Source organism: Thermobia domestica, chromosome 1, assembly GCF_964235325.1.
Source record: "Thermobia domestica chromosome 1, izTheDome1.hap1.1, whole genome shotgun sequence".
NCBI lineage: Eukaryota > Metazoa > Arthropoda > Insecta > Zygentoma > Lepismatidae > Thermobia > Thermobia domestica.
This window is the reverse complement of record NC_137454.1, coordinates 179,331,191-179,359,129: the sequence shown is the minus strand read 5'-3', so window position 1 is coordinate 179,359,129 and position 27,939 is coordinate 179,331,191. Positions and strand designations below refer to the sequence as shown.

Sequence of the window (27,939 nt, the reverse complement as noted above, 5' to 3'; positions counted from 1 at the left end):
TATTTTATAGCCTTATACTGCAAATCTTCTAAAATTAAAAAGAAACTATAGTGTAATGTTTTCTAAACTGTGTACTGATGCCCCTAGAAATTGCTTAGATTGGAACTGTATCTACGGGTATTTTGATACCAGTCTTCAACAGTTACCTGACTGAAAATATATTATACAAGATTTCCCTCCCTTAATCTAGCTTCAGGATTGCCCCTAATTTTCCTTTGGCTTTTGCAAACAAACTATCTTTTATTTTTATCTATCACTGTTTCTAGTAGTCTAATTTTAGTAATAACTAACTAACTAACTAACTCTATGGCCTATGGAACCCGGAGGTTCAGTGCCGCGTTCACAAAAGCTCTCCACTGACTTCTATCCTTAGCTAATTGCATCCAGTTTCTACTTTGTATTCCTATCTCTGCGAGATCCATCCTAATATTATCCTCCCATCTGCGCCTAGGTCTTCCTAATGGTCGTTTCCTATGGGTCTACCAGTCAAGACTTTGAAAGCGTTTCTACTTTCTTCCATTCTAGCTACATGACCTGCCCACCTAAGCCTCCTAGACTTGACGACCCTAACAATGTTGGATAAACCGTATAAACTATATAGTTCCTCGTTATGAAGCTTTCGCCATTCCCCATTCTCGTTCCTCTTGGGTCCGAATATTCTTCTCAGGATCCTGTTCTCAAATATTTTCAGTCTATGTTCTTCCCTCAGAGTAAGCGACCATGTTTCACAACCATACAGAACAACAGGCATGATTATCGTTTTATATATTTTAAGCTTCAAATTCCTCGACAGAATTCGCGACGACAAGAGATTTTGAACCGAATAGTAACACGAATTCCCTGTTTTTAGTCGACATTTAATTTCTTCGTGAATATGATTTTCGTCTGTTAATATTGATCCTAAATATTTGAAAGTATCGACTTTATCAAAAGCATTATTTAATATTTTAACGCCTCCACAATTTGCCGTATTACGGTCCCGACGCACTTCCATGTATTTAGTTTTCTCTGCATTTACTTCTAAACCCATGTCCCTGCAAGCGTTTAATAAGATCTCTGCATTTATTTCTACTGTTCTCCTATCATCCCCTATTAAATTTACATCATCAGTATATGCCATAACCTGGTGAATGCCGTTCAACTCTAGGCCCTGGTTGCTATCTTTGATTTTCCTTATGGCGTATTCCAGCACAAAGTTAAATAATAATGGCGACAACGCATCTCCTTGTTTCAGGCCATTTTCGACGTGGAAGCTCGTGGACAAAATTAATTTTAGTAATAGCAAATATTATTAGTAAATAATAGTAAATGTTATTAAAACAAAAATATAGGAGTGATCTTACGGAACAATCAGAACTAGACTGAAGAGGTCAAGGAGAATGAATTGTATTTAATATTAGTACAGATATACGTTTATCCATTCTTGTTATGATTTATTATTGTTATTCTTATATTGTTATGATAGAACCAATAATGATTTCAGGAGCTGATCCCGGAGAAGGGAAATTTGCTTCCCGGAGATTCGAAACTTCGCACAGAGGCTTATGTTAGTGAACAATGTGGGTTACCAATGGTTCCACAGTGCTACTATACCAACCCTTGTATTAATAATTCTCTGCGGAGTCTTCTGAAAACATCACTATATGCAAAACATAACTCACTTCCAAGGAAGAATGGGGCGGAGTTTCTGTTTGCTAGTGCTCAGGTATTATTTTGAGTGGCTTGGATCACACACAACATAATGTTATTCTATACTCGATTTGTTGAGACTTTACTGTACTTTTATACTTGTTCAAGAGTTTTCTCGTGCACATATAGCATGTCTTCATTAAGAGTATCATAGGAGCAGGGGTAAAAGATGATCTGAAGAGGGAGGGGAACGGTAGGTAGCGGCATGACGTCAAGTCGTACCCCTGCCTATCTTTGCCCATTGTATTTTTTTTAGGAAATGGGGAGATGCTGTACATATTTTTGTAGCTGAGGTAGGACTTTTACCCTTGCATAGGAGTTCAATTCGTAATGATTAGGCGATTCAGTTTACTCAGGAGCGTCTTCTTTTTGCTTCTTGGTTAGCACCACTCGATTGCAGTAGGAGATCTAGGTACAATTTCTTCTGGGAGCTCAACTGATTTGGATAACCAGTTAAACCATAGATCCACGACTTCCGTCGAAAAAGGACGTTAAACATCAATTTAAGCTTACTCTTACATACTGTTATCCTCGCTGGTCAAGTGACTAGAGCAAATGTCTTTAGTGCATGAGTTACCGTGTTCCATTCGAACCATCAAACGCACGACAGTGCTTCAAAATCCCACTTAAAACTGTATACCTCGTCCTCAATAAGCTCGTATCACGCAGAGAATGTAAATTCATATCGAACAATAAGTTATTTCTGTGTACATTTTTACAAAAGTTGAATATTAATTATTTTTCTCTGCTCCACCCCCAAATAAAATAGTAACGCACTTTGAGTTGTGAGCATCATTGTCAAATACAACAGCCTAGGAAGGGTTACGATGAACAAAAGGCATAGTTTGTTGTTCCTTATGAACTATTTTGTAATTTTATGTAGCCCTACCAAAAGGTTTTATCGATGACTATATAAAAAGATTTTTTTAGGAAACGAGGGAAATATTTAAGGTTTTTCGCTGCTATTTTATTTCCCTCATTTCCTTCTTCACTTAATACAACACAGCAAAATTATATTCAAATTTTCAGTCTTAGACTACCTTTATTTGACAGTTGTACGTTCAAAGTGAGAAAAAAGAACTTTTTCTACTATATTTAAGGTTATCAAGCAATTCCAGTAAAATACTCTTTCCACCGTATGGAGGTAATCATGGTATCATAATATAGTTTATGTAGATTACTTCGATGTATTTATTATTATTAAGATAATGGAAATATATGTACTTGGCAAGTAAGTATGGGCGTAAGTACATTTAAGTTGTGCGAAGTCGTACTTGTAATACAAGGACAGTGTCTGTCGTTGTTAGTATTGTGTTAGGTTGTAGCCTGTAGTACATCAGACACAGTAACACACAGACGTTTTGAAGTGAGCAGATGATGGAGGTGGAAAATGTACACCTTTCTGACTTTTTAAATATAAATAGATTTTCGCTGCGCGGTTATGGGCGTAAGTACATTTAAGTTGACCAGCGTATTTAACGTGCCGTGAGGAACAGTGCCCAAGGTAATAATTGCCTATAGAGCTCATGATGAAACAGCATCAACGACGATTAATAGTGGACAGAAGAGAAATCTTAGTAGAGCGATGGCTAAACATTGAAGAATTTTGTCATCTAGAACAATAGGCCGAATTCACAAGTCAAGCTGAACTCAATCAAAACCTGGAACGGGAATCCCTTTCCGTACGGGAACTTTTTAACATCTTTATAAAACCCCACCAAACTTTAACCGCAAACAAAAGAAGTACACACTCTCGAATGGGATTGACGCATCTGTACGACTCATGCAACCGCAAACTTGTTGCAGGCGTCCCCGGCCGAAGAAATAAAATGCAATACAAAAATATATAATTATTAGTGATTGTAGGTGGTATCCGCACAACTCGCACAATCGTTGGCTATTGCGACAACCACATTGCGACGAGAATTTCATAACCTAAGCATGTGCTTTCTAGTTGCAATTTCAAAACTATTGAACACAGTCAACAATATTTAGCAAGAAGGAAACTGGCTTATCAGCCCTCTCAGATTAAAGGTATGCACGGGCTTGAATATTTAGTCCGGGCCGGGCACAGCTCGTGAAATTATAATGTGAGGCCAGACCCCAGTCCAAAGTTCTAGCATTTAGGTCCGATCTCGTGCGATAATCAAATGAACCCGAAATAGGCCACATCAATTAGAGGTTTAATTTTTGAAATTGCGCCTTAAAAGTTAGGCCCGAGAAATATGTTGCATATTTAAAAATTTACTGCCCGGGCCGGGCCCGAAGTGATACATGCTTTGTGGGTCAGAGTCCGGCCCGAGCCAGTGCAGGCCTCTATCTGAGATAGAGACGAAGCAGCCTGCAAATAACCTAACATTGTCAAAAACGGTAGTGACAAGTAAACACCAACATCAAGAGCATAGTTGAAATGTTTTTGCAGTAATATTACTCGTAGATTCATGATTGACGTATAAGCCAACATACGTATACGGCTCGCCCACGTCACCCCTTATTCTACTTTCTTTGATTTATTTCTCTTTTTGGTTTCTCAGATTGCAACACCTCTGTTCTTAGCCAATCGGTAAAGACAACTTGGCAACTTGGGAATTACACAAACCAGAAAGGATAAATCACAAAAGTAAATAGCAATTCTGAGCAGTACTGTACTTCAAATGTGTATGCTGATAGTAATCATTTGATGGAATGGACATACTAAGGTAGCCAGTTTGGGAATCCCTTGCTCTACGGAAGAATAAACATCGTGAAACTACTTACCTTTATATAGTTCAATGTAAAGTTGGAAAGGGTCTTAAATCATGTTAATCCGATGACCACAATGCAATTGGATTTTAAAAAGTATGTAAAGGTAGAATTGCAATTAAGATATTTGAAAACAATTAGCCTACTAAGGATGGTTCAAGACGTTTCTTAAGAATTATTATACGAATATACGAATTCAAGTATCAAATTTCTCGCAGATCAGTGGAATCTGTATAAACAATTTACAGATACCTGTGGTATAAAAAAAAACAATTATGCACAGTAGAGAGGATAACATTATTCTGTCAAATATATTATTGTTTTTCTGATCGTCAGTTATATATTGATTAAAACTATAGTTTTTCATTTTTCCTTGATACTTCACAATTCTGAAAGAAGACATCTTTTCGATGGAACTGGAATATTTTTTTAAACTGTTTATCTTAAATTCTGCATTTGGTTGTCATAAATTTATGCGGGAGTTTGACACTCTAACTAGTATATTCTTGGCCTAGGTTTATACATCACTAGTTTAATCAAACAACATTTCCTAATTTTGAAATATCGACCATGGAACGTGTTTTACGTATTTATATAGTCTTTTTTTATTAAATTTGCTGAATAGCTTGTAGATAATTTACATTTAAATTTTTCGAAAGACAAAACAATTAACAAAACGTGAATTTTATACTACAAAATACTTAATGTTCATTACACGAACCAAACTTACGTAAATGTGTGCTTTCTTTGGTGCATTTGTAAAAATGGTCGCTTGTTATTGAGGTTTTCCTAATTATTTTTCTGTTCCAAATAAAATTTTGTTATTTACTTACGGTTGGTTAACTTCGTTTTATTTTTAAATGGTGGAGGATGTCCGTTCACCTATTATCATCCGCAGGCACATAAACTGTGAAGAAAAATATTGGTTTTCTTCAAACATATTTTTTTTCTTCTCCACTTATAATTACAATTTTATTCTTCTTTTTCATTTGCAACACTTTATTTGATTTTTATTAAACATAGTTTAGAATGCGTTGAAGTATTTAATAGCGTTAAGTAATTCCATTTTTATTTTATCTTAAAAACATTTTAAAAAATAGTACTGGACGGTGATTTTGTTGCTTCTTTTTAGTATATTTTTTTCGTGGAATCTAGTTAAATTTATATATATATACAGAAAGCAAACCTTGAATGAGGCAACATTTCCAAAATAATAAAAAGAAATGTCTTCTTCATTTTACGAACTTCGTAAGTTCTGGGTTTAATTTATTTTGTTTCTCAGAATTAATCGTGTATTCATACTAGAAAGCACATTTCCATATTATTCGTTAGAAGAAATGTATTTTGTGTGCTGTTTTTAAAAACAAGTTTGCCTCAAGTTATTTTTATTTTTTTTGGGAGGGGGGGGCAGAGAATTCTGTTTCTTTTATATTTTTTTTATAAAGATATGTAATTTTAAAAGGCTCCCACGAATTAGAACACAGCTGAAGGAACTATACTCTTATGTCAACGGGGAAAAGTTCCCATTATCGAATATTTTTTTTTAATTATGTATTTTTTTTTACTAGTTTCACAACTCTGAATAAAATGGAACTATTTTTAAACATATTTGTCCATATGATACGAGAAAAATAATTTCATACTTAGAACATAAATAAAAGATGTACGTACCTGAGACGTAAATAAATATAAATGTATTAACATTAAGGTTATTATTTCTGTAACTCCATGGGCAAATATGCTTGAAATAAGTTTCATTAGATACAGTATTCTCAAATTAATATATGAAAGAAATAACAATTAGAAATTTATCAAAGAGTGGTCAGTAATAAGTGATAGTTATTTTGTGTGTTATTCTGTACTCAAAATAATAAAAGACTATAAAACATTCTAAATTGAAATTTCTCAATCTGTGGTATTGGTGAAATGCGAGGCAGTATGGGTGGTAATAATAATTAATATCTTTTGGTTGTGCGTCCGTGGGAAAGATTGATAACCGCTGTACCTTCTAAACATTTTAACAAGGAACGGACCTGAACGTGTCATCTTGACATCCGAATCAAACCTAATCCATTCGATAAACATAACAAAGATATGTTCATTCATAAAAAAAAAAGAAACAAAAGGCGCCATGAACAACGGAGTAAGTCCCTGGGGCCCATTAACCCGGTTAGTATAAACAAATCGTAGACTGACAGTGGAACAGCTACGTATTGCATCAACACTGTTCATTGGAATCTTTTTTTTTTTTTTTTTTTTTAAGTTCATTCTCTTCAGCATGAAACCAGCCTTCCAGGAGTGCTATGTATTGGTGCTCATAACAATACCTGAATAAGGAAAATTAGGAGAATTTCGGGAAAATTCCCTTCAGAAATTACTTCCAGGAAGTTTGGACCGCTCTGGAGTAGCCCCGGGTAAAAGCACACAATCCAAATATATCTCGAAAAAATACTATAGGAGATAAGAAATGTGTACCAAGTTTTGTATTGATAGACGGAATAGATATGAGCAAAAAGCTTGTATACCAATACACGCTTTTTCCTCATACCTATTCTGCGGCCCTTATTGGCTCTAGTTCACCAAGCAACCTAATCACGCGGTATGACGTCAAAGGCGTCAATATCCTCTTGATATTGTCAAGAGTTCTTTAACCCACACCCAGAATTTCGGAAGAGTAAATTAGATATCAGCCATTGAATTTTAATTTTAGCCTCTAGTATTTTGTTTGTGCGTCTTACACTTCCCACCGCCCCCTGCATTTCAATCCACCATGCACTCTTTAAATAACAACGGTCTATTTTAATAGTCTCACATCTCCCACCAAGTAAAGTGCTGTTCTTATATGTTATTAAGTGCTATTCTCCTGACATACTGTTTGCGCTGAAAATATCCTTCACCGAAGTTCGAGGTCTTTACCAGCACACCATTTCCTTTAGTGAAATCGTCAAAAGAACCGACACTGATATCATATTTCGCAACGATTAAGACTTTCAACAGTTATACAAACATCCTACCCGCATAATTACTACTGGGAATATGGGCAAGGTTAAGTTTTGTACTTCATGTAAGAGGGGAATTCAAAAAGTAAAGGCATATTTGAGAAAAGCTGTACTTATTCTAATGATAGAAAACTGAAACATGCCTTAATTTTCTACGTAACCTCCCTGGACTTCAATGCACTTTTCCCAACACGTTTGACAAGGTTTTTTTTTTCGTCAGAAAAGGGATTTTTCGGTTGCATCTGTGACCGATTTTACACCGCATCAATGACTAGCTGATGGTTGACGTTTAAATTTCTTAACTTCTGGTGATGATGGGTGTTTCCAACCATGTCTGCAGCCTTATTTTCCTTTTCGGGATGATGTACCCAAGTTCCTCGGTCGTTGAGGTTGATGGCCTGCTGGATGTTTCATCATCACATAAAGAAGTTCTTTCGTGTTTGAAACGTTCTATCCATACGTAGATCTTTCTTCGCGATAAACAGCTGTCACCATACTGTGCTTGCCTTCGACAAGAAATATCCGCAGGTTACACACCTTCCGCATACAAAAAGCGAATCATTGCTCTCATTTCCTCCTTGGTGCTGATCGCCAATGGATCTGTCATGTTTAACGGTCTGCTACACTCCAACGACTAATGCAGGAATATGAGCGACACGTTGTCTCGAAGTGTTGCCAACTACACTCACTCAGCGCTGGTTACTAGCAGTGTTGCTAATCCCTGGAAAGAGAAATTGCAAATGGGCCTTTACTTTTTGAATTTTCCTCGTAAAATCCCCTTATACTCGCACAGGGTCGATCTTTGTAACTTCTTTAATTCTAAGGTTGCCTCCGCTTTACATGATAGGAGGTAACATGACGGAAATTCCATCGTAACGGGTGTTACATTTGGACGAATAGAAATCGTTGTAGAAATGTCCTTACTGGGTCAAGATATATCAAACTGCCTCGAAACATCACCGTTTGTCTGTGTATTATAGTAAACACTTAATTCGTTACATATACATGATACCACAACACAGTGAGAATGAAAAATGTGGCGTAACGGGCGTTACAGCAATTGGGCATGCACCTTCAGATGCATGTAAAGTTAAGCCAAACTCTGCGAAGGTCCAGCTCAAAATTTGTTTGCAATTATGTGTGCACTTTTCTGAAAGTATTATGTTATGAATATTACAAACAGAAATTCCATATATGTAATGGCTTTTATTTTAAAAAATGTTCAATACCGTAACGGGTGTTACACAGTGCGAATGAACTTAAACCAACTTCACTTTTAATGAACATATTATGTGAGGAACAAAATATTACAATGTTAATAGATAAAAAAAATACACATGTAGTACAATGTAGGAAATAAAAACACAATATAAACATATAAATCAGAAGAATGTAGGAAGTTTTGGTATTAAACATGTAGGTCTGTTGATACACTGATCATCAACAAAAGTCAATTCTTCTTATGTTTTAGTAACATTAACTCTGGAACTAAACTGCTACGCAACTTTACGTTATTCTTTAGTTTTCATAATCGGATTTGGAAGTTTACCAATCACGTCATGAAACTGAATTATACTGTGCCGTGCTGGGAAAATCAGTGCCCGGGGCGAGAGTATATGGCGGCGGCGCCCCCGTACATATTAGTGAGGTCGACAGACCAGCTGCGAGGCGACACTATGGCTGGGGTGAACCGTAAGAAAGGTTTCAAAAATAAACCCTGCTTTTCCTTGATTTCGAGGATTTTTATTACTTTTCTCCTTCCATTTTACCGTATGCATTTTCCTAACATGAGTAACATTATAGGACCAAGTCCTAAAACAGGAAGAGGATTTAAGTGCATACTAATTTGTACTGATATGTGAAGTATTTTCTCTCTCTTTTTTCTTTTCTTTTCCTTGTTCGCCCCTTACTTCTGCGCCCGGGGTCGTTGCCCCGAACCCCCCTTATGGCACGTCACTAGTATACTTTCTAAACTTTGGCGTAGTTCGAATTCCTTTTCGCCACAAGATTTCAAAAACATAATCACCACTTTCGTCTAATATCACCATTTTCGTCCGCAAGTCCTTGACAGATTCTAACTTGACGATAGTCTTTATTACTTATTTTATCTTTCATTGCCAGCAAGACAACTTTCCGACACAAACATCTTCTTTCCGCAAAGGACTGATCACAACTTCATTCGGAGTCTGTGTATGCATCCTTGTAGTGTAGGGATTTTCTGGTTTCTTAATGAAAATCTGTCGCGCTGCAGCCTCTAATGATTTGCTAAACGAAGACTTTTAATAGCATTGTATTTGGCTTCGGATAAAGAAGTAGACTTCTAGTATGTTATGAGTACTCAATTGAAATATGGCGCTTTTATGATACTTATTCACTACACTGAGTGTGCGATTAACGAGAGCATGAGAGGGAGTCCCCCATTTCACGATATTTCCTAGATGTTATTTTCTCTGGAGTGCACTTCATCACCTCCGCTTCAATGTCCCTTAATTCGCACACTGTTCACCCTTACCATAATTCATGTCTTCAGAAGAGGACCCTCTATAACTTTACTAACTTCAAATTCCCTCATTAGAGTCTTAGAGCTAGCCTAATGTACAAAATATCACTGTCAAACCAAGCTAACAATTCACGTGTAACACCCGTTACATTGGCAATGTAACATTCGTTACACAGTTTTTGCCTATTAAGTTATAAATATAATGATATTCATTTTCCTGTTGTATTGCCCATGTGCTCATTTTTACTTTTGCAAAAGATAGACTACTTCTGACTTTTAGTGCAAGTTGTATAGAAAAAATTATATCTTTTTTGTAACGGGCGTTACATAATTACATTGGTACCAAAAGTAGTCAAATAGTAGACTTCGTAATATATAACCCTACTAACAGCCTTAAAACTCCTGAGCTTCAGTTCCTAAGGTGTACGTGCTTGTCTATACCGCAGTGCAACTGAATCAAATGCTTATCATGTGTTGTTTAGAGGTATCCAATATTGTTGGTAAATTCTCCCTTCGACTGGCTTCGTACAGCATGGAATTTCAATCGCTCAAAAACACAAAAACTAAAACTTTTTAACAAGAAATCGATCTGCAAAATAAATTTGGAACCTTTCTGGTCATTTTTATACAAATAACGAGAAAATATATTTAAAACAATTGTCTGTCCTTAGGCTCATATTTACGTGGAATGGCCGATGACCTATTTATCACAAGCTAAATAGGCTAAGAATTTCAAGGATTGATTTTGAATTGTGCTGCAGTTGTATCTCTTATAATAGAGATTTCTTTTCATTATTGTTATTTGTGCTCCTACATGTACTACTCACATCCCCGTGTATATATGCGATTAAATTTCTCGAAAATGAAAAGACTTAAAAAATAATGACTAGCACATATGCCTTTGTTTCACCTGGTTCCATGTTTGATTTCCAGTGGAAGAGCACAAAAGTTTAACTTCGCATTGTTCACTATCATTAATAATTCGTATCGTTTGATCTAAAGAGCTCAATAATATGACTTCAAACAAAAAAAAATCATTTTCATTTTCAAACACAGTACAGAAACTCTGCACCACAAACCATATGGCAGTTCTATTGCCGTGGCAGGAATAGCGTCAGGAACGATCTACATATTTTTCTTAAAAATGTGATCGATTTTGTAATGGACCAGTTTTATCCATTACAGCATTTTATATTATTTTTCTGTTTTTCCTTTTATTCTTCATATTCACGTATTCTAAATGTTCTTAATTAGTGTATTTTTAAGCTTTGTTCAACTTCATTTCAAATTTTGCTAAATAGTAAATAGTCAACAAAACAATTGACGTAACTGAACACTTTTAGATGTAAAATTATTTCTTGTATTTTTTATTTACCTCTTTCACTTTATATTGCGTATGTTGTTCGTACTTTAACTAAAATTCCTTATTTAAAAAATTTAAACAGTAGATGTAAAAAACAAGTCATGTTTTTAAATTTAAATAAATTTTGGTTTAGTTCTATGTTGGTTATTTTTTTTTGTGTAATTATTATTGGAATACACATATTCTTCAAAGTTGAAGAAATTAGTCGATAGACTTGCTATATTCGAGTGAATTTATCTAGAATACTTTTCTTTTCCATTTTCGTGAATTTGAAGCCATAAAATCGAAAATGTTTACTGTACAACCTGGCACAAACGCAGTACAAACTATTCGTAGAGAAGAATCTTCAAATTTGTAGAAATATATCAGTGGCCCTGCTACGTTCAAGTGAACTTAGCAGGACCACATTAGTTTTCATTTTTTTCGAATTTGAGACACGTAGAAATGAAACGTTTTACGGTACAAGCCGTTAAAACGCAGTTCAAACGATTTGTACAGAAAAGCCATCAAATTATAGAAACTCGTATTCTGGTTCTTCTATGTTCACGTGAACTTAGCAGAAGGACTTTATGTTTCGATTTTGTTGAATTTGGAACCGGTACGAACGAAAATGTTTTCAGTACAATCCGGTACAAACGATTCGTACAAAAATCTCCAAATTGGTAGAAATTTATTGGTGGTACTTCTATGTTTACATAAACTTAGCAGGACCACTTTATTTTTCGATTTTTTCGAATTTAAGAGCGGAACAAACGAAACTTTTTGTGGTACAATCCGTTACAAATGCAGTACAAATGATCCGTACTTAAAAATCTTCAAATTTGCAGAAGTTTGTCTGTGGTCTTGCTAAGTTCACGTGAACTTAGCAGAACCACTTTGTTTTTCGATTTTCCCGAAATTGAGACCGGTGCAAACGAAAATGTTTACGATACAAACCGGTACGAACGCAGTACAAACTTATGGGATGCAAATATTTATATTTTTCAAGTGGTCCTGCTAAGTTCACACATGTTACTCAGGCACTGATTCTATTGTAAAATGCCTTGACTTTAAATTCATATCATTTCGTGTTCGATAGTTTGATGTGCATCATGCTGTTAACGGAGATCATCTGTGAGATATTCTGAGACGAAGATTATTAATTTGATGAAATGAATTAATGAATAAATATATAGAATAATATAGTTACGTAATTAGATATATTGAGTATGTAACATGATGATTCTCCTTAAGCACATGACAGACAATGACAAATGTAAACATGAGTTGCAAATACTTCACGCATTCCTTGAGTGTACCTTTACCGCCTAACTTGTTATTTAAGCATACGTTGCATAAGAATTTGTTAGCAACCTTAGCCTAATTGAAGCTAATGAGTAAGCTGTTTGCAGCGATGCAAATCTGCCTTCAACATCTGGGAGACAAGTAGACCGTTTACTTTTGGTTAAGCGATTCTCAAAATACTTGTGAAGTTGAAAAACAATCCTCAACAGGGTCTTCAATATTGAGAGACAGGCAGATTAGAGGCTTAATCTGGGAGGACATCAATTTCATCTCACTTTCCTTTGTGGCAATCGGACACAAATCATCACATTTTGCACCAAAATAACACATTTCCAATCGAATTATTGGGGGGGGGGGGCAGTTTGCCAGTTCCAAAATTGCAGAGGATATGTCCCCCTCATCCGCGCGGGATTTGCGCCAGTGACTGTTTGTATCATAATTTAGATTAACTATTTTATTCCCATCTTTAATAGAACTGCAATAATAAGTATCCTGATGTGCAGCAATGGTTTGTGTTTTCTTCTCCTTTTGTGGCTTTCCTGAGTGGTGTAATATATCTGCAGTCTACAGTCCAATGCTTGCTGCTGAAGAAGCCAATCACTTTGTGACCTGACATATTATCAGCCAACGAATATAAGCAATCTGCAAATAGTAGCATTATAATTTTTATATCTTTGCAGGACTAAAGATTTTAAATTGCCCTTACTTAAAGTATAAATAATTAAATATAATGTTATTGGTAATGCTAATCTCTCCCTAACATGTAAAAGTAAAACACACAATAAAAATATTACTTTCAATGATTTACTTTTTGTATAATGAACTATCATAAATATAATGTTTGTATACGTAAATTACCTTATCTTGTTGCTTAATCATACAACCTGTACACACATACGATAGAAAGTTTAGTTTGGAAATTTAATTCATCAATTAGGTGTAAATGCTGGGAAAGAAATGTGATATTTTAAAGAAACACTTAGGTGCAATCTATGTTACAAACAATTTTGATAGTTTATTCAATTATTCCTTTATGTGTTTTAATTAAACTTTAATTTCACTTGGTCTGTAACAGAATAGGAAACATAATTGTAACGTATATTCTAAGTGTTATTACTACATTTTTTTGAAAATGGTAAAAAAGATGTTAATATTTTTCCATTTATATTTGTTTATTGTAAAACACAGAAATGATTTCAAAGGTGGTCCAGGGGGAGTTTCTCTCCGGTGTTCTATATTTCCTTTGGGCATATTTCCAATCATTCTTATGTGAGAGTTACCACTATTTTGGCAGTAGTACTTTAACATTTTCTGATGAAAGTTTTCCTGGGAAAATATTATTATATCACCACTGGTATATGAAAGTATTTTGACACGTGGAACTTTGAATGATTTTAAAAACAATTCTAATGAAATAACATTAATACATGACTTAAAGTATGTGTATGTTCTAAACATGTTCTAAACATGTTTCTAAACATGTTTCTCGAAGTATCAATGATGGAAGACAATCAATTGAGTTTTATTTGAAGAACTACAAGATGTGAGAGGCGTAGTGACTCGGTATTAGAACGTTAATTTTGGGCGCTAGAATCATTGGTTCAATCCTCGGCCGCGTGAATTTCTGTTAACCAACCTCGTGTCTGTGGGTTTTCTCGAGGTCCCTGTGTTTCCACCTACGTTCCCATTGCACTGATTATTTCAAATTCAATAATGATTCGTCTTCTTTGAGCTAAAGAACATAATTATAGGGCTAAAACTGAACATTTCATTCCATTTCAAGTATTAACTGAAAAAAAATGGTTCGGTTATTATACTTAGATATTGCTATTACGTAGTAGAATTATCTATGCTTAGCAAGATGTTATGCGATCAACCCTTATACCTGTTTCTCTTTATTTCTAAGGATCTCTACTTTTCCTCACTAATTTTCATAAAAGGCAGTCACAAAGCTTTTCCAGATAGCTCCTCAAATGCCTAAAACACAGTGAAACCAAACTTCTGACTTTCAATTCTTTTACCTTTTACCTTTTAATTTTAACCTCAATAGATTTTACAACATTCACTTATTTCATGATTGAAGACAAAAGGAAGTTAATTCATCTCTGAAGAAACAAACGAGTGCAATTATTTATTTGTTGCATCAGTCTTATACCATCATGATTATTATTACCCACCAGTACCATATTAGCTTACTTGAGATTATTCTCCCACCTTCTTGTTGGTACCGTCTAAGATGTCCTTCGCCCAGGCTTTCTCAACTAAACCTCAGTGTATTTCATGAGCATTTTCCGCCTGACATTCGTCTATTTCCATTACAATTTAACTATTCATAGTATATTGTGGGTCTCTACTATATAATGTGAAGTTAGTGTTACGTAATAATTTCCATTAATCACTGCATTGTCAATTTTCTCTTTCCTCTAAAGAATTTTTGCAAAAGCCCTCATCTTTGTTAACCCTTATAAAGTAACATATACTCGTATTCATATTTATATACTAGTAGTGCTATGTATAAATTTATAGATGAAGGATATTGTTTTTATTATGCTTGTTCGTATTGTAAACAATTATGTTAACTTAATGTTTATCTTTAAAATTAATTTATAAAAGAAGAATTATAAATTTACACTTTTATTTACAAAACAGAATATGAGCTTTTTCATTTATTTATAACGATGCATTATTAAGAACTAAACGGTTGCCAGGGGCACCCGCAAGATTTTTTCCAACGAGGGCAAATGACTGGTTCAGAGGAGCAAAAGACTGATACATAAACACTGTCACGAATAAATGAACATCTTGAAACGTGCATGCATGTGCATAATACATATTATAACACAACAATTATTTACGCACATATTAACACTAGAGTGAAATTATATATTATACTATACTATTTAACGTACTATAGTACTGTAACATATTGTACTTTAGTATGTGAGAGCAAATTAGTATGTTTTGACATGAATTTCCTTAAATTAAGCAACCTTTAAAGATCATTAGTGGTTAGTACCCCTGTCTTCCGCTGCAGGCGGCAATAACGATGGCTATCTAATAGAAAATTATATTTAGATAATATGACGTACTAATTTATTGATTTACGTCTGATACCTTTTAATCATGTGTAAGATCAATTAGCTTGCACCAACCATTATGCAAGGCAGTTGCGACTCTTGAAGGTAGTAACATAAGTGAAAGTAAATGTGTATAATTTCAAACTGAGGAAAGAAAGCTTAACTAATATTCTAATTTCTATATGTAGAAAATAGAATATTAGATTAAGTTCCTTCTGTTAGCCTGAATCAATAAACGTTCAAGTTATTTTTCTCAAGCACCGCCACTGATGCAAAGTCACTTCTTACTCCTACCCACCGCACTACTTTTCGACAACAGCTTTATTACAGGCTCCTCCGTGGATCTTGGTTGTTACGTAGCAGCTAAAAAAAGATGTAATAGTAAACACAGTAACTAGCTTGATGATTTACGTTAAGGACAAAAGTTATTTTGCACGTATATTTTGTTTCATCTAGCATTATTTAATGCTGTTATTATTACAGAAACTTTGCATGTAAATGTGTTTTCGATTAGTATAAGGTGCTTTTACAGACTATTATGTTTGGAAATACTCCCACGTAATACTACGTACAGTACTATTAATTTCCGTTTCTCCACCTTTCATATGTGAATTCGAAGTCGGGAACAAAATTGAATTCTCTCTTGTGGAAACTTTAGAGAACCACCAACACTTCTTTTTCTTCCATTCCAGGAGACTACTCCCATATCACCCGTCGCAGAAATTACCGTACGTAAAGCAACACAAACTGTGAAAGAAACAAATTATAATTGCCGTGTCAATTACCGCAAACTGAAACGCTTATTTTGCGTTGTTGTGACGCAAACCGTTACGGAGTGTTACCCTAGCCCAAGTATTAAATACAGTAGAAAGGAAACACTTGTGTAATAATTTTAAGTGAAAATGTTTCTTTGTAACATTAACTAAATCTGAAATATGGACATCTTAATATTTTAATTGTAACATCCCACGTTTAACCACTTCCGCGACGAATTTCCAACTCGATTTTCCTTTTTTCTAGGTTACATATCAAAAAACTGCTGAAGCACTGATTGAATTATTTTAGATGACAATTATAAATACTAAATTTATATATGGTATTAAGACCGAGATATAAATATATTACTTTAATAACTGCAACTCCCATTCCACCCTATTATGATCCATGGTCGATTTTTCACTCAACATCGCCTTGATGTTCTATATCCAAGGCCACAGCCAAGATGGAAATTCGTACTAAACTACACCAACAGCCAGAAATTCAGCATCATCAAAGTTATACTCTGAATGTTATATGATTCAATCATTTTTTTCCTTTTTACTCCCCTCTTCTTATATTAAAAGCCGACAATCGAAATTGAGTATAGACGAATAAAATTATGATTATAGTAGAATTTTCTTTCCAAAAACCAACCCACAATATATCACCGATTTATTCGTAGCATCAAATTCAAGTAACGTGTACGGACTTAAAACATATACTGCAGTAAATACCATCAGTAGTAATTGGTGTTAGTTAGTGATAATTAGCTTGAACCATTCCTGGTCAAATCATTGATTAGTGTTTAGTGGACCGACTCACGTAGAACCGGAAGTCGACATAATATTAAGTGACTGAAACATATACCACTACGGACTCTGTGTGATGATTAATAGGATTGATTGGCTTAATCAGGAATAATGAATACATCGGTAATTGCTCCAGATAGACTCGAAATCTGAGCGTTATGCCAGTCTCACACTACAGCGAAGACTATGTAGGAATGATGCTTTATAAAAACATGTATTGTATAACATAAAAGCAATGAAAAAGATAGTGGTATTAATTAGTTAATTTTTGATCAGTGATTCAACTTAGGGAGCGGCAGCTCAGTGGTAGATCGTTCATCTCCGGTGCTTGGGGTACCTGGTTCGATCCCAGCAGTGTGAACTTTGGGTGGATAAACATCGTACTCGTGGGTTTTCTCGGGAATCTCCCGTTTCCTCTCACTTTCTTCATTCCACCATTTCATTCATTTCTTATACTCACCGTCTCCTTTAACCTAACCGGCATAAACGTGGGACATAATACTTAAAGATTTACTAATTTCTTTTTTTTAATTTAGACGAGTATACTAATTGGCATTGATAACCTACAACCTCTGTGTATAAATTTGAAGAAATTTACTTGTCTTTGGCCTTACATTATGTAAAGAACAGAAGAGAAAGAAAACCTTTTTCTGTTCATTCTCTCATACAAAATACATATGAACTTTGATCACCTAAAAAATTTATGGACATGAAACTCGCATCTGCATGAGGCTTCCCCCGACCCTTGCGATTCCATGTACGTAGACAATACGCATTACAAATAGAAACTATAAAATACATGTGCTAACAGGACTTTGAACCTTTGAACCTGAAATTTAAAACAGTGTTGAGATGTGACAACACCAATAATCTCAAATTACATACATTTTGAAGTTATTTTTTCCAAGCGTCCTTATTTTTAAACTTTGCAGAATGTGTAGCTACTTGTATACATATCTTGACTTTGGAAATGATATTCTTCTGTTTGAACCATAAAGTTATAAAATAATCACTAGAGGCGCAATCGGCGCCACTCTTTATGTGATTCCAGTCACTAACACGTTACCAATTGAACAGTGATTTGTTTCCCACTTGTATGGCAGAAAGTGGTCGCCTGCTATTTGTTTCATTGTCTAAGCAATGTTATCAAGTGAAGATCCAAACAAGATTTCTGACTCAAACTACGTTAAAACATATCAATTATTTATAAACACAATATTACTAATGAATTAAAAGAGCATCATATTTTCGGAGCGTGAAATAATGCAGTTATCATCGTTTTTTGTTTTTATAAATTCGCTTGGACACCTATTTGAAATTGGGTAAAAAAGGCTATGCACCTATGCAGAGTACAAATTATATAAAGACATAAATATTCTATTTCAGGCTTCTGTAAACCTCATGTGATACACGCTACCTTCATATTAAAATAAGCTATTTAGATTTAATTATAGTTGCACTGTTAATCTTGATGAAGCGAAGAAATAATATATTTAATTGTGCCTAAGCAAAATATGTTAAACGTTTACCTGCCGAATTAGGAAGGAAGTAAATATCTAACAAAAGGATTTTTAAAAACTTAAAAATGTTTCAACAACAAAATATTTCAGCTAAAATAAATGATTCATCCTTCCTCCACCATAAAAGGCCAACTCTCGTACATATCGTTAGTTTACAACCTTTCAACAATATTTCTAAAAGCATGTTTACAATTGGGAACATTGGCAGTAATTTAATAAAATAAATACATCTACTATATAAACGAAATATCTACAGAAAGAGTATGATTTAACGTATGTTATAAATGTCACGAATATTGTAAACTCAATGTTCAAATTACCTGAAGGAGGATTAATCTCCCTGTGTAATCAAAAATAATGATTTCTGTTATACATGATAGTTTTCAAAGGAATCCAACAAATTAACAATGTTTCCGCTTCTAAATGATAATTATATTTTCTTTATAAAAATTAATTACGTCGTTGAAATAAGACCAAGTAAAAAATTGAAATTTGAATATACTTACTGGTAATTTAATTATTACAAATATCGGGAAAATACCTTGATGAATGTTAACAAGCCAAGTGAGTGTTTTAGCATTTAGGCTCAGAAGAAAAAACACTGCTGAACAAGACTGCACTTATTTAATAAAAACACATTTACACATGACGTTTCGATCTTCTAGCCAAAATCCTCAAGTGTACGTCTGATGAGGACCTTGGCTAGAAGATGGAAACGTCACGTCCAAATGTGTTTTTTATATTAAATAAGTGTAGTCTTGTTCAGCACTGTTTTTATTTTTCTGATTTTATTTGCAAGACGTATGACTATGATTGTGTGTTAGCATTTAGGTTATTGTCAGAAAATAAGGTTGGGGCGGGTGTTGATGAAGAAAGAATTTTTGAGCTTTGATTAATTTAAGGGAATTATTACACATTTGACTTAGAAACATGAATATTCCTTAATTGGAAGTTCCGTACATGGTTTGCACGAATACTAGCTATGAAGTGTATGGTCATTTAGAGTACAAAATTGCGACTGCTGATGTTTCTAAAATCATTAATTAGAATTTTTGTGTTCAAATTTTTGATCGGAGAGCTATGAAATATTTTTCTCTTTAGCACATAGAATCAGTGATGATTTCAGAAGGTTTCAACCGGAGGGGAACTCGAAATAGTCAGCAGATGAAACTGGTACTGAGAAAATACTAATCACCCTGATACAGTCCGAACAGAGAAATGCTCCGGGGAATTTCTTTGCTCCGGTGTCACAATTTCGCCCAAGAGCCATCTCCTGATATAATCACTGTTTAGAATTATTACTTTACATGTTATGTTTAAATAAATAAGTTGTTTCGTAACTGTACATTAGGTTCCAAGGATATCGTTTCGCTTCAAAGAAATTAATGTCAACGTCTTTATTAATAATAGATTTTAAATCAATCTATAATACATTTTTGAGTCCAGTGACAGATTACTTTAGTAAAATCAAGTTTTGATATGCTGACAATATTTGACAGGATGAAACAATGCATTAAAGCAATCATAGAACTTGGATATATTCATCTTTGGAGTCAAATAACTAAAGCATTTGCATATGACTGACTTTGAATTTAGCGTACGTGTTAGTACCAAGAATATACGAGACTTGGACCTACAGCTTAACGTGGGATCTGAACTACATAAGCATGTTGCAAGAAACCGAATCCCGATCTCCCGACCCAAAGATAAATATGGTATCAACATAGACACAAGAGAGCTCTGCGTTTGGTTACCACTTTGATCCATGGTGGAGGGCTTGCCTCTGGTAGAAATCTGAGTGGTGGTTCGGATTCCACTGTGGCAAGTAGTTCCATCTCATATAGCCTCGGAGGTGAAAAAAGTTGAAGTTAAATTAATCACTCAATTGAAAATGCATATGTCAGAGACGATGGTTGATACATATTTTCTTTGTGTATTATTTTATGCACCAATTAATGCATTGACATATTTTACTTACATAATTACATTTTAATAAAATCTAGTACTATTTTATGATTTTAGCAAGATCAATCGGTGTAAAATAGCAAATGCAGCAAAGTTTAAACTGTAATACTTCAATGCATCATATTATTGTTTCAATTACTTTGTAATGTCGTTCGAATATTAAAAGTACGCTGAAAGCTTTAGTTAAAGATAAACAATAATTATTGCATTACCCACAGGCCTATTTATTCCTTTCTGCAACCATACATTCAATTAGTGACGTTTCTTAAACTTCCTGTCAGCTTAATATCATCATGGATGTACACATGAATTTATTTCGGAAGATTCAAATTCAATATGAGATAAATTATATTAACATTTGTAAACTTACCCTTAAATTAGATTAAATTTACAGAAAAGCAGGGACTTCAGGTGGTCAAAACCCTAGGAGTCATATTCTGTGTACGTTGTTCGTGGACTGTATTATTTTGAACACAAAGTTTGTTGTACAATATACTATTTATTATATTGTAAACACACAACTAAATACAATAATGGCTATACATAAGTACCTACACACTATGCAGTCACACACACCACGTTGACACTTATAAAGCACTATAAATTCTCCAGTGTTGCCAAATACAAAACAAAAGAATAATGAAATGCGGCCGAACATACCGCCCACCTTGAAATATCATTTCAACACTACATATAATTCTACACATTACTCTACACATTCTACATATTATTCTTCATTAAATGGAAGAGGAGAAATTTTTACAATTGGTCGTTTGGAAACACCTTTGCTAGTTTTAATAGTAACAGTTCTAACAATATTATCTACACCAGGATGAACAGCAACTACTCTTGCTAAATTCCAATGTTGAGGAGATGTCTTATCTTCCTTCACTCATACTAAATCATTGACCTTGATATTAGCACGTTTACACCACTATTTTGGCCTTTGTTGCAGCCGAGACAAATATTCTGTTTGCCAACGGTTTCAAAAATGTTGGACCTGCATAATTTAACCCGCAATGCAAAAATGGACGAGTTGGTGTTACTCTACCAACAGGAAGTTGACCCATTAACTGAGAGGCTGTTACACTTGACTGTTTGTGACATGTTACACAACCTTTTACAATCTTCCTTACAAAGTCACGACCACCAATAATCCAAAACCTTTGTTGCAAAACAGATAAAAGTAACTGTGAACCTGCATGAAGGTGCTTTATATGTTCAGATTTTACAAGAAGTTCTGTAATTCTAGCATGTTTTGGAAGTAAGATAGTATATTTGAAATCATATGTTACACTAGCATTTTGCAAGCGACCTCCAACTCTCATGACATCATTTTCATCAAGAAATGAATTTAAACACAATAGTTTGCTATTATAAGGCAAAGGTTTTTTCATACGTAAGTATTTTATCTCAAGTGGATATTCTGATTCTTGAGCTTGTTTTATCCAATGCATTAATGCATTTGACAACTCCTTTGTAGTTAATGGCCCACTACATTTTAACTCCTGTTTACCTTTACTATTCCTAATAAATCTTTTACACCAAGCAGTAACACGAACTAACCTAGATAATGATGAAAATTTATCTACTATTGTACAGTCAACCTTAATGTGCATGTTAACAGTTGAAGACTTTTGCTCACATTGAACAGAATCTAGATTTTTGCAATTAATATTTACAATAGGTAACTCTGATTCCATCAACCACTTTGGCCCATTCCACCATAGTGAATAAGACCCTAATTGTGACGGATTCAAACCACGAGAACTACAATCAGCTGGCTTGTCTTTGCTCGATGTGTGCGCCCATTTGATAAAAATTGATTGTTGGATCTCAGATACCCGGTTAGCCACAAATGTTTTCCATTTACTCGGACATGAAGAAAGCCATGCTAACACAATAGTAGAATCTGTGTAACAGACAACCTGTTCAAACTTGATTACCATTGCCTTAATGACCGTATTGACTAATCTACATAACAATACTGCAGCACACAATTCTAACCTAGGTATTGATATTTGCTTTATAGGGGCAACTTTGGTCTTTGCAGCAATCAGGTATACTTGCACATTTCCAAATGTATCTATACAACGTACATATGCTACTGCAGCATACGCCTTTTCACTAGCATCTGAGAACCCAATTAGATCATATTTCACAATATTTTCAGAAGAAATACACCTTTTGATCTTAATCTGTCTCAACAATGGCAATTCTTGACAATATACTTCCCACGAGCGAGCAATATCATTTGGAAGTACGTCATCCCATTCAATTTTTAATTTCCATAATGATTGTAGCAACAATTTTGCAACAATGGATACTGGAGATAACCAGCCAAGCGGATCATACAATTTTGCAATATCAGATAATAACATTCGTTTTGTCATTACTGACTTATAACAACAATAGAAAATGAAAATGAATCACTTGATGGATTCCACTGTATACCTAAAGCTTTTACATTCTCATCTTCATTAAAACAAATTAACGACTGAGTTTCTCTTAAGTGAGAAGGTATACTATTTAGCACATTCATGTCGTTAGTAGACCATTTTCTTAATTCGAAACCACCTTTGTGTAATAATGCTGTTAATTCTGAGTACAATACCATTGCCTCACTACTATTAGCTGAACCTGAAACTAAATTATCAACAAAGAAATCATTCATGACTAATTCTGCAGCTCTGGGATAACAATGACCTTCATCTACAGCTAACTGTTGCAAACACTTTACAGACAGATATGGAGCCGAACTGGTTCCATAAGTAACAGTTAACAATATAAAATCACTAATAGGTTGGTCAACTGTTTCTCTCCACACTATTCTCTGGTAATCAGAATCAGTTTGATCTACCTTAACTTGTCTGTACATTTTTGCTATATCAGCACACAATGCAATTGGATGAGTTCTGAACCTTAATATTAATGGGATAATATCATCTTGTAATTTTGGACCTACCATTAAGTTGTCATTGAGAGATACTCCACTGCTAGTTTTAGCACTACCATCAAATACAACCGCAATTTAGTGGTAGAACTACTTTCATTTAAGACACAATGATGCGGCAGATAATAAGATTCAGATACAAGCTTATCAAGTTCTACATCAGGAATTTTTTCCATGTGACCTAAGTCTAAGTACTCCTTCATGAAATCACAATATTGTTTACATAAATCAGGATCTTTCTGTAACTTACGTTCCATCTGGCATAATCGCTTTACTGCTGTGTCCCGTGATACACCTAGAAGCTCAACACTTTCTCTAAAAGGCAATTTTACAATGTATTTACCATCAACATCACGTTTGTAAGTTTCAGCAAAATACTGCTCACATTTTTGCTCTTCAACGGATAAATGTTGTACAGTTGGCAACTCCTCTACTTCCCAGAATCTTTGCAATGTTTTATTGAGATCAACAGAAACAAAATATGACTGAACACTTGATGTGCTATTCGTTAAGTTAATCTGACCACACAATACCCAACCTAACACCGTTTCAATGGCAGACGGAGCTCCATTCGTACCTATGTGTCTCCCACTGAGCAACAATAATGGGAAAACATCAGCACCTAACAACACATCAATAGGCCCGCTTTTATTAAACTGTGGATCTGCTAAGTTTACTTGTTTCACAATTTCCCAATTACCTATATTCTGAATAGTTACTCTGGGTAAGTTACTTGTGATTCTTGGGACTACTATTGCTTTAGTATGAATATTATTATTACTGTACAATGACTGAAAACACAAATCAACTATTGCATGAGAATTTCCAACGTTAGAACCAGTAACACCTGATATGCTCAAGTTTATTTTCTCTTTGTTTATGCGTAATTTCTGGACGCAACGTTCAGTTACAAACGATAATTCACTACCACAGTCGATAAGAGCACGAAATTGTATCAACTTATTTGCATTATCTTTGATATTTATGATAGCGGTGGACAACAACACCTGAGGAATTAGTTTTTGATTTATAGAATGAGAACAATTTACTTGATCTACTTTATCCTTCTTTTCAAAATGCAATAAAATATGATGTTTTTTGTTGCAAGTGTGACAACCCTGCTTCACATTACACTTATTTACGGCACAATTTAAGGTCAAACAATTGAAACAAAGCGAATTCTTTTTAGCAAAACTATGCCTATCATTCACTGACATATTTATGAACTCTTGACACTTATATAGCTTGTGATTATTTTTACACATGATGCACGACACAATTGGACTTGAATGATGCACTAATGTGTTGCTTTTTTTGTTTGTTTTTAAAGCAGACGTGTCTGCCGGTGACCTTGCACTCACTGCAGCTAACGCTTTGGCACGTTGTAATATGAACTCTTTCAGCTGGTCGAAAGTTGGCTGTTCGTTTTTCTTCAATGAAAGCTCCCATTGTTTTCTGGTATTCTTATCTAGCTTCTCACCCACATGGTAAATTAAAATCACTTCCCAATGTTCCACTGGAAGGCCCAAGGATTTAAGTTCACACACACACTGAACACTATTGTCAACCAATCTTCGTAACTCACCTGATGACTAATTCTTCACAGCTGGTTGAGTAATCAACTTGCTCAAAATATGATTTGCTAGCTCTCTCACATCTTCATATCTTAATTTAAGTAACTCCCATGCTACTTTATAGTTATCATCAGATATGGAAATAGACTGCAACAATACAGCTGGTTCCCCTAATACAGCTGTCTTCAAATACTGCAACTTTTGAGCATTTCCTAACCGATTGTTATTATGAACAGCAGCTACAAATAAGTCACGAAACGATAGCCAATCTTGCACTCTACCACAAAATGTAGGAAGTTCTAAGTCTGGCAACTTCACATCTGTGCACTGTTTATTAGATGTATTAGATGACTGCATATTGTACAAAATTTCTAAGACAGAGTCCAACTTATTTTGCACTTCATTAAATTCTCCGTCATTTGTTGCAAACCCACTTTTACCACCCACAGAAATGAACTTTGTAATGAGCTCTGTGCAATCGCCATGTAATTGCGTAGCACGTTCAGTGTACAGCTTGATACTGAAGTTAGGCTTGTCTTTATTCTCGTTCACTTTATGTATTAACCTTGTCACTTCACGTTTAAGTACAGTTTTCTTACCTATGAGTTCTTCCATTGTTATAATTCTGCACCACTTTGACAATGCACTACAAAATGAAAATACTGCGCCACAAGTTCGCAAACCACGCACATGCACAACTGGAACAAAATCCGGCCCGGAGGACCAATTTAATGTTCGTGGACTGTGTTATTTTAAACACAATGTTTGTTGTACAGCGGGGGACACTTCTAAATGGTACAGCCATATGGAGATTTACGGCTAAGGTGTACCATTTAGAAGTGTCCCCCGCTGTACAATATACTATTTATTATATTGTAAACACACAACTAAATACAATAATGGCTATACATAAAGTACCTACACACTATGCAGTCTCACACACCACGTTGACACTTATAAAGCACTATAAATTCTCCAGTGTTGCCAAATACAAAACAAAAGAATAATGAAATGCGGCCGAACATACGTCCTTATCAATTGCTTTGAAATTTTCTAGAAAATTATTTACCTCCCCTTACACACGATTAAAATAATATGAAGTTTAGCTTTTAAAGCAATTGAACAAGGTTGTTTCAGTTCCAGGAACTAAGTGGGCCACGACAATAGTCTTAATTTTGCACATTAAAAAACACTTTTACAGAAGAATGATAATCCGATACATAAAGATATGTGTAACTTAAGAGGGAAACAGTACATTATTTTCTCTTTTAAATTTATCTACATAGCAACAAGCCGTAAAAGAAACTGAAATTTTCTTTCTCTAAACAAACGTCATTCCAAACACATAATGAAATGCAAGGGTACTTTCACCATACACCAATGAGGTTGAAAGGATAATGCGTTTAAAGCGCCGATGCGTTTGTGCCTTGAGTGGTTATTTTATAGCTGTGTGAATTGAATTTAATATAAAATGATAATTGGTCGAATTCCTGATCAGGAACCTTGTCATTCTCGCAAGCTTTGCTCTCACTTAGTCAGAAAATGAATTAATCCACTTTTATGAGATATTAACTAACAACTTATAAAATCTCCAGGCATGAAGTTCTCATATCGAACGTATGAAAAATTCTCTCTTGTTAATCGCTCTAGACCATAGCTTACTGTTTCTAGTCTTAATGAATTAAGCTACTTGATTTTAAAGAAATAACGAAACTCATTGTCGGGCTTGTGTTTTTAATTACAAAAGATAATCAGTCGTATTTTTGTTTTCTTCTAAGTTTTTGAAATTTACTGAAATTCTACGGTATGCGTATGTAAAGACGGGTAAGTCAGGAAAAAGCACCGAGAAAAATGCATTTGAAATTTTGAAAAATCACTTTAAATCTTTAAATGAAGCCGTAGTGTTCGCTGGCCTTACTCTATTTTTATTTGTGTATGGGGATTGTAGTATCTGAGTAAAAGCCAGACCAAAATTAGAGAAATATCATAAATTTCTCTCTCAAATATGCTCCTAGCAGCTGAGCAGGAATTCCACGAATTGCAAACTTGACTTAATTAAAGTGAGAAATATAGGAGCTGTTTCACTGCTGGTCCCTTGCCATCAGAGGATCTTTCTCCACAGTTCTGCTTTTAGCTGATATAAAATGTCCTCGAAAATATCAAATTTGATAATCAGAACACATAACAGTAAGTCTATCTTGAATCCTTTGAACACTACTGAAACTCGGAAAATAGCGTAATAATGATTTGTAAGTCGCATACTATGAGGCGCGCAATCCTTCAGAAGTGTGACTTGTTTAACAACTCAACGTCTCTGTTAGTGCGACTCAGTTAACGTCTTTGATCACGTCTTTCATTCCTCTCTGCGCTTCTTTTCCCTACTAACACACTACTTTTGAAGAAAACACTTTATATAACCGAAAACATGAAATTGCAGATTTCCAAAGAGATTTTCAGACGGCACGGTTTCAGCTGGCACGTGGAAACTCAGTTGTGAAAGAAATTTTGCTGGCGAAAAAAATTTACAATTTTCAGGACACAAAATCCCAGATGTTTTAAATTCTGCCAATCTAAGAAATTACTGAAAAAGATGAATACAAAGATTTTACAATATTACAAACATTCGCTGATACAATGTTTGAAATTAAAATGCAGATTTAGTGTCAGCTATTTAACAATCTCGTTATGTAAGTTCTCTTGATGTA

General features: G+C 34.6%; 3 protein-coding genes across 3 annotated transcripts; all 3 read right to left on the bottom strand.

Annotated features, from left to right (window-relative positions):
* Positions 1-21,633: 21,633 nt before the first annotated feature.
* On the bottom strand, positions 21,634-23,100 carry LOC145674000 (uncharacterized). Its single transcript, XM_081743839.1, has one exon. It carries the CDS (start codon positions 23,098-23,100, stop codon positions 21,634-21,636), a length of 1,467 nt encoding a protein of 488 aa, XP_081599965.1.
* A 574-nt stretch (positions 23,101-23,674) lies between these two features.
* On the bottom strand, positions 23,675-24,877 carry LOC145673971 (uncharacterized). The gene has a single exon (XM_081743802.1). The coding sequence runs from the start codon at positions 24,875-24,877 to the stop codon at positions 23,675-23,677; it is 1,203 nt and encodes a 400-aa protein (XP_081599928.1).
* Positions 24,878-25,252: 375 nt separating this feature from the next.
* Positions 25,253-25,849, bottom strand: LOC145673928 (uncharacterized). Its single transcript, XM_081743761.1, has one exon. The coding sequence runs from the start codon at positions 25,847-25,849 to the stop codon at positions 25,253-25,255; it is 597 nt and encodes a 198-aa protein (XP_081599887.1).
* Between the last annotated feature and the right edge of the window lie 2,090 nt (positions 25,850-27,939).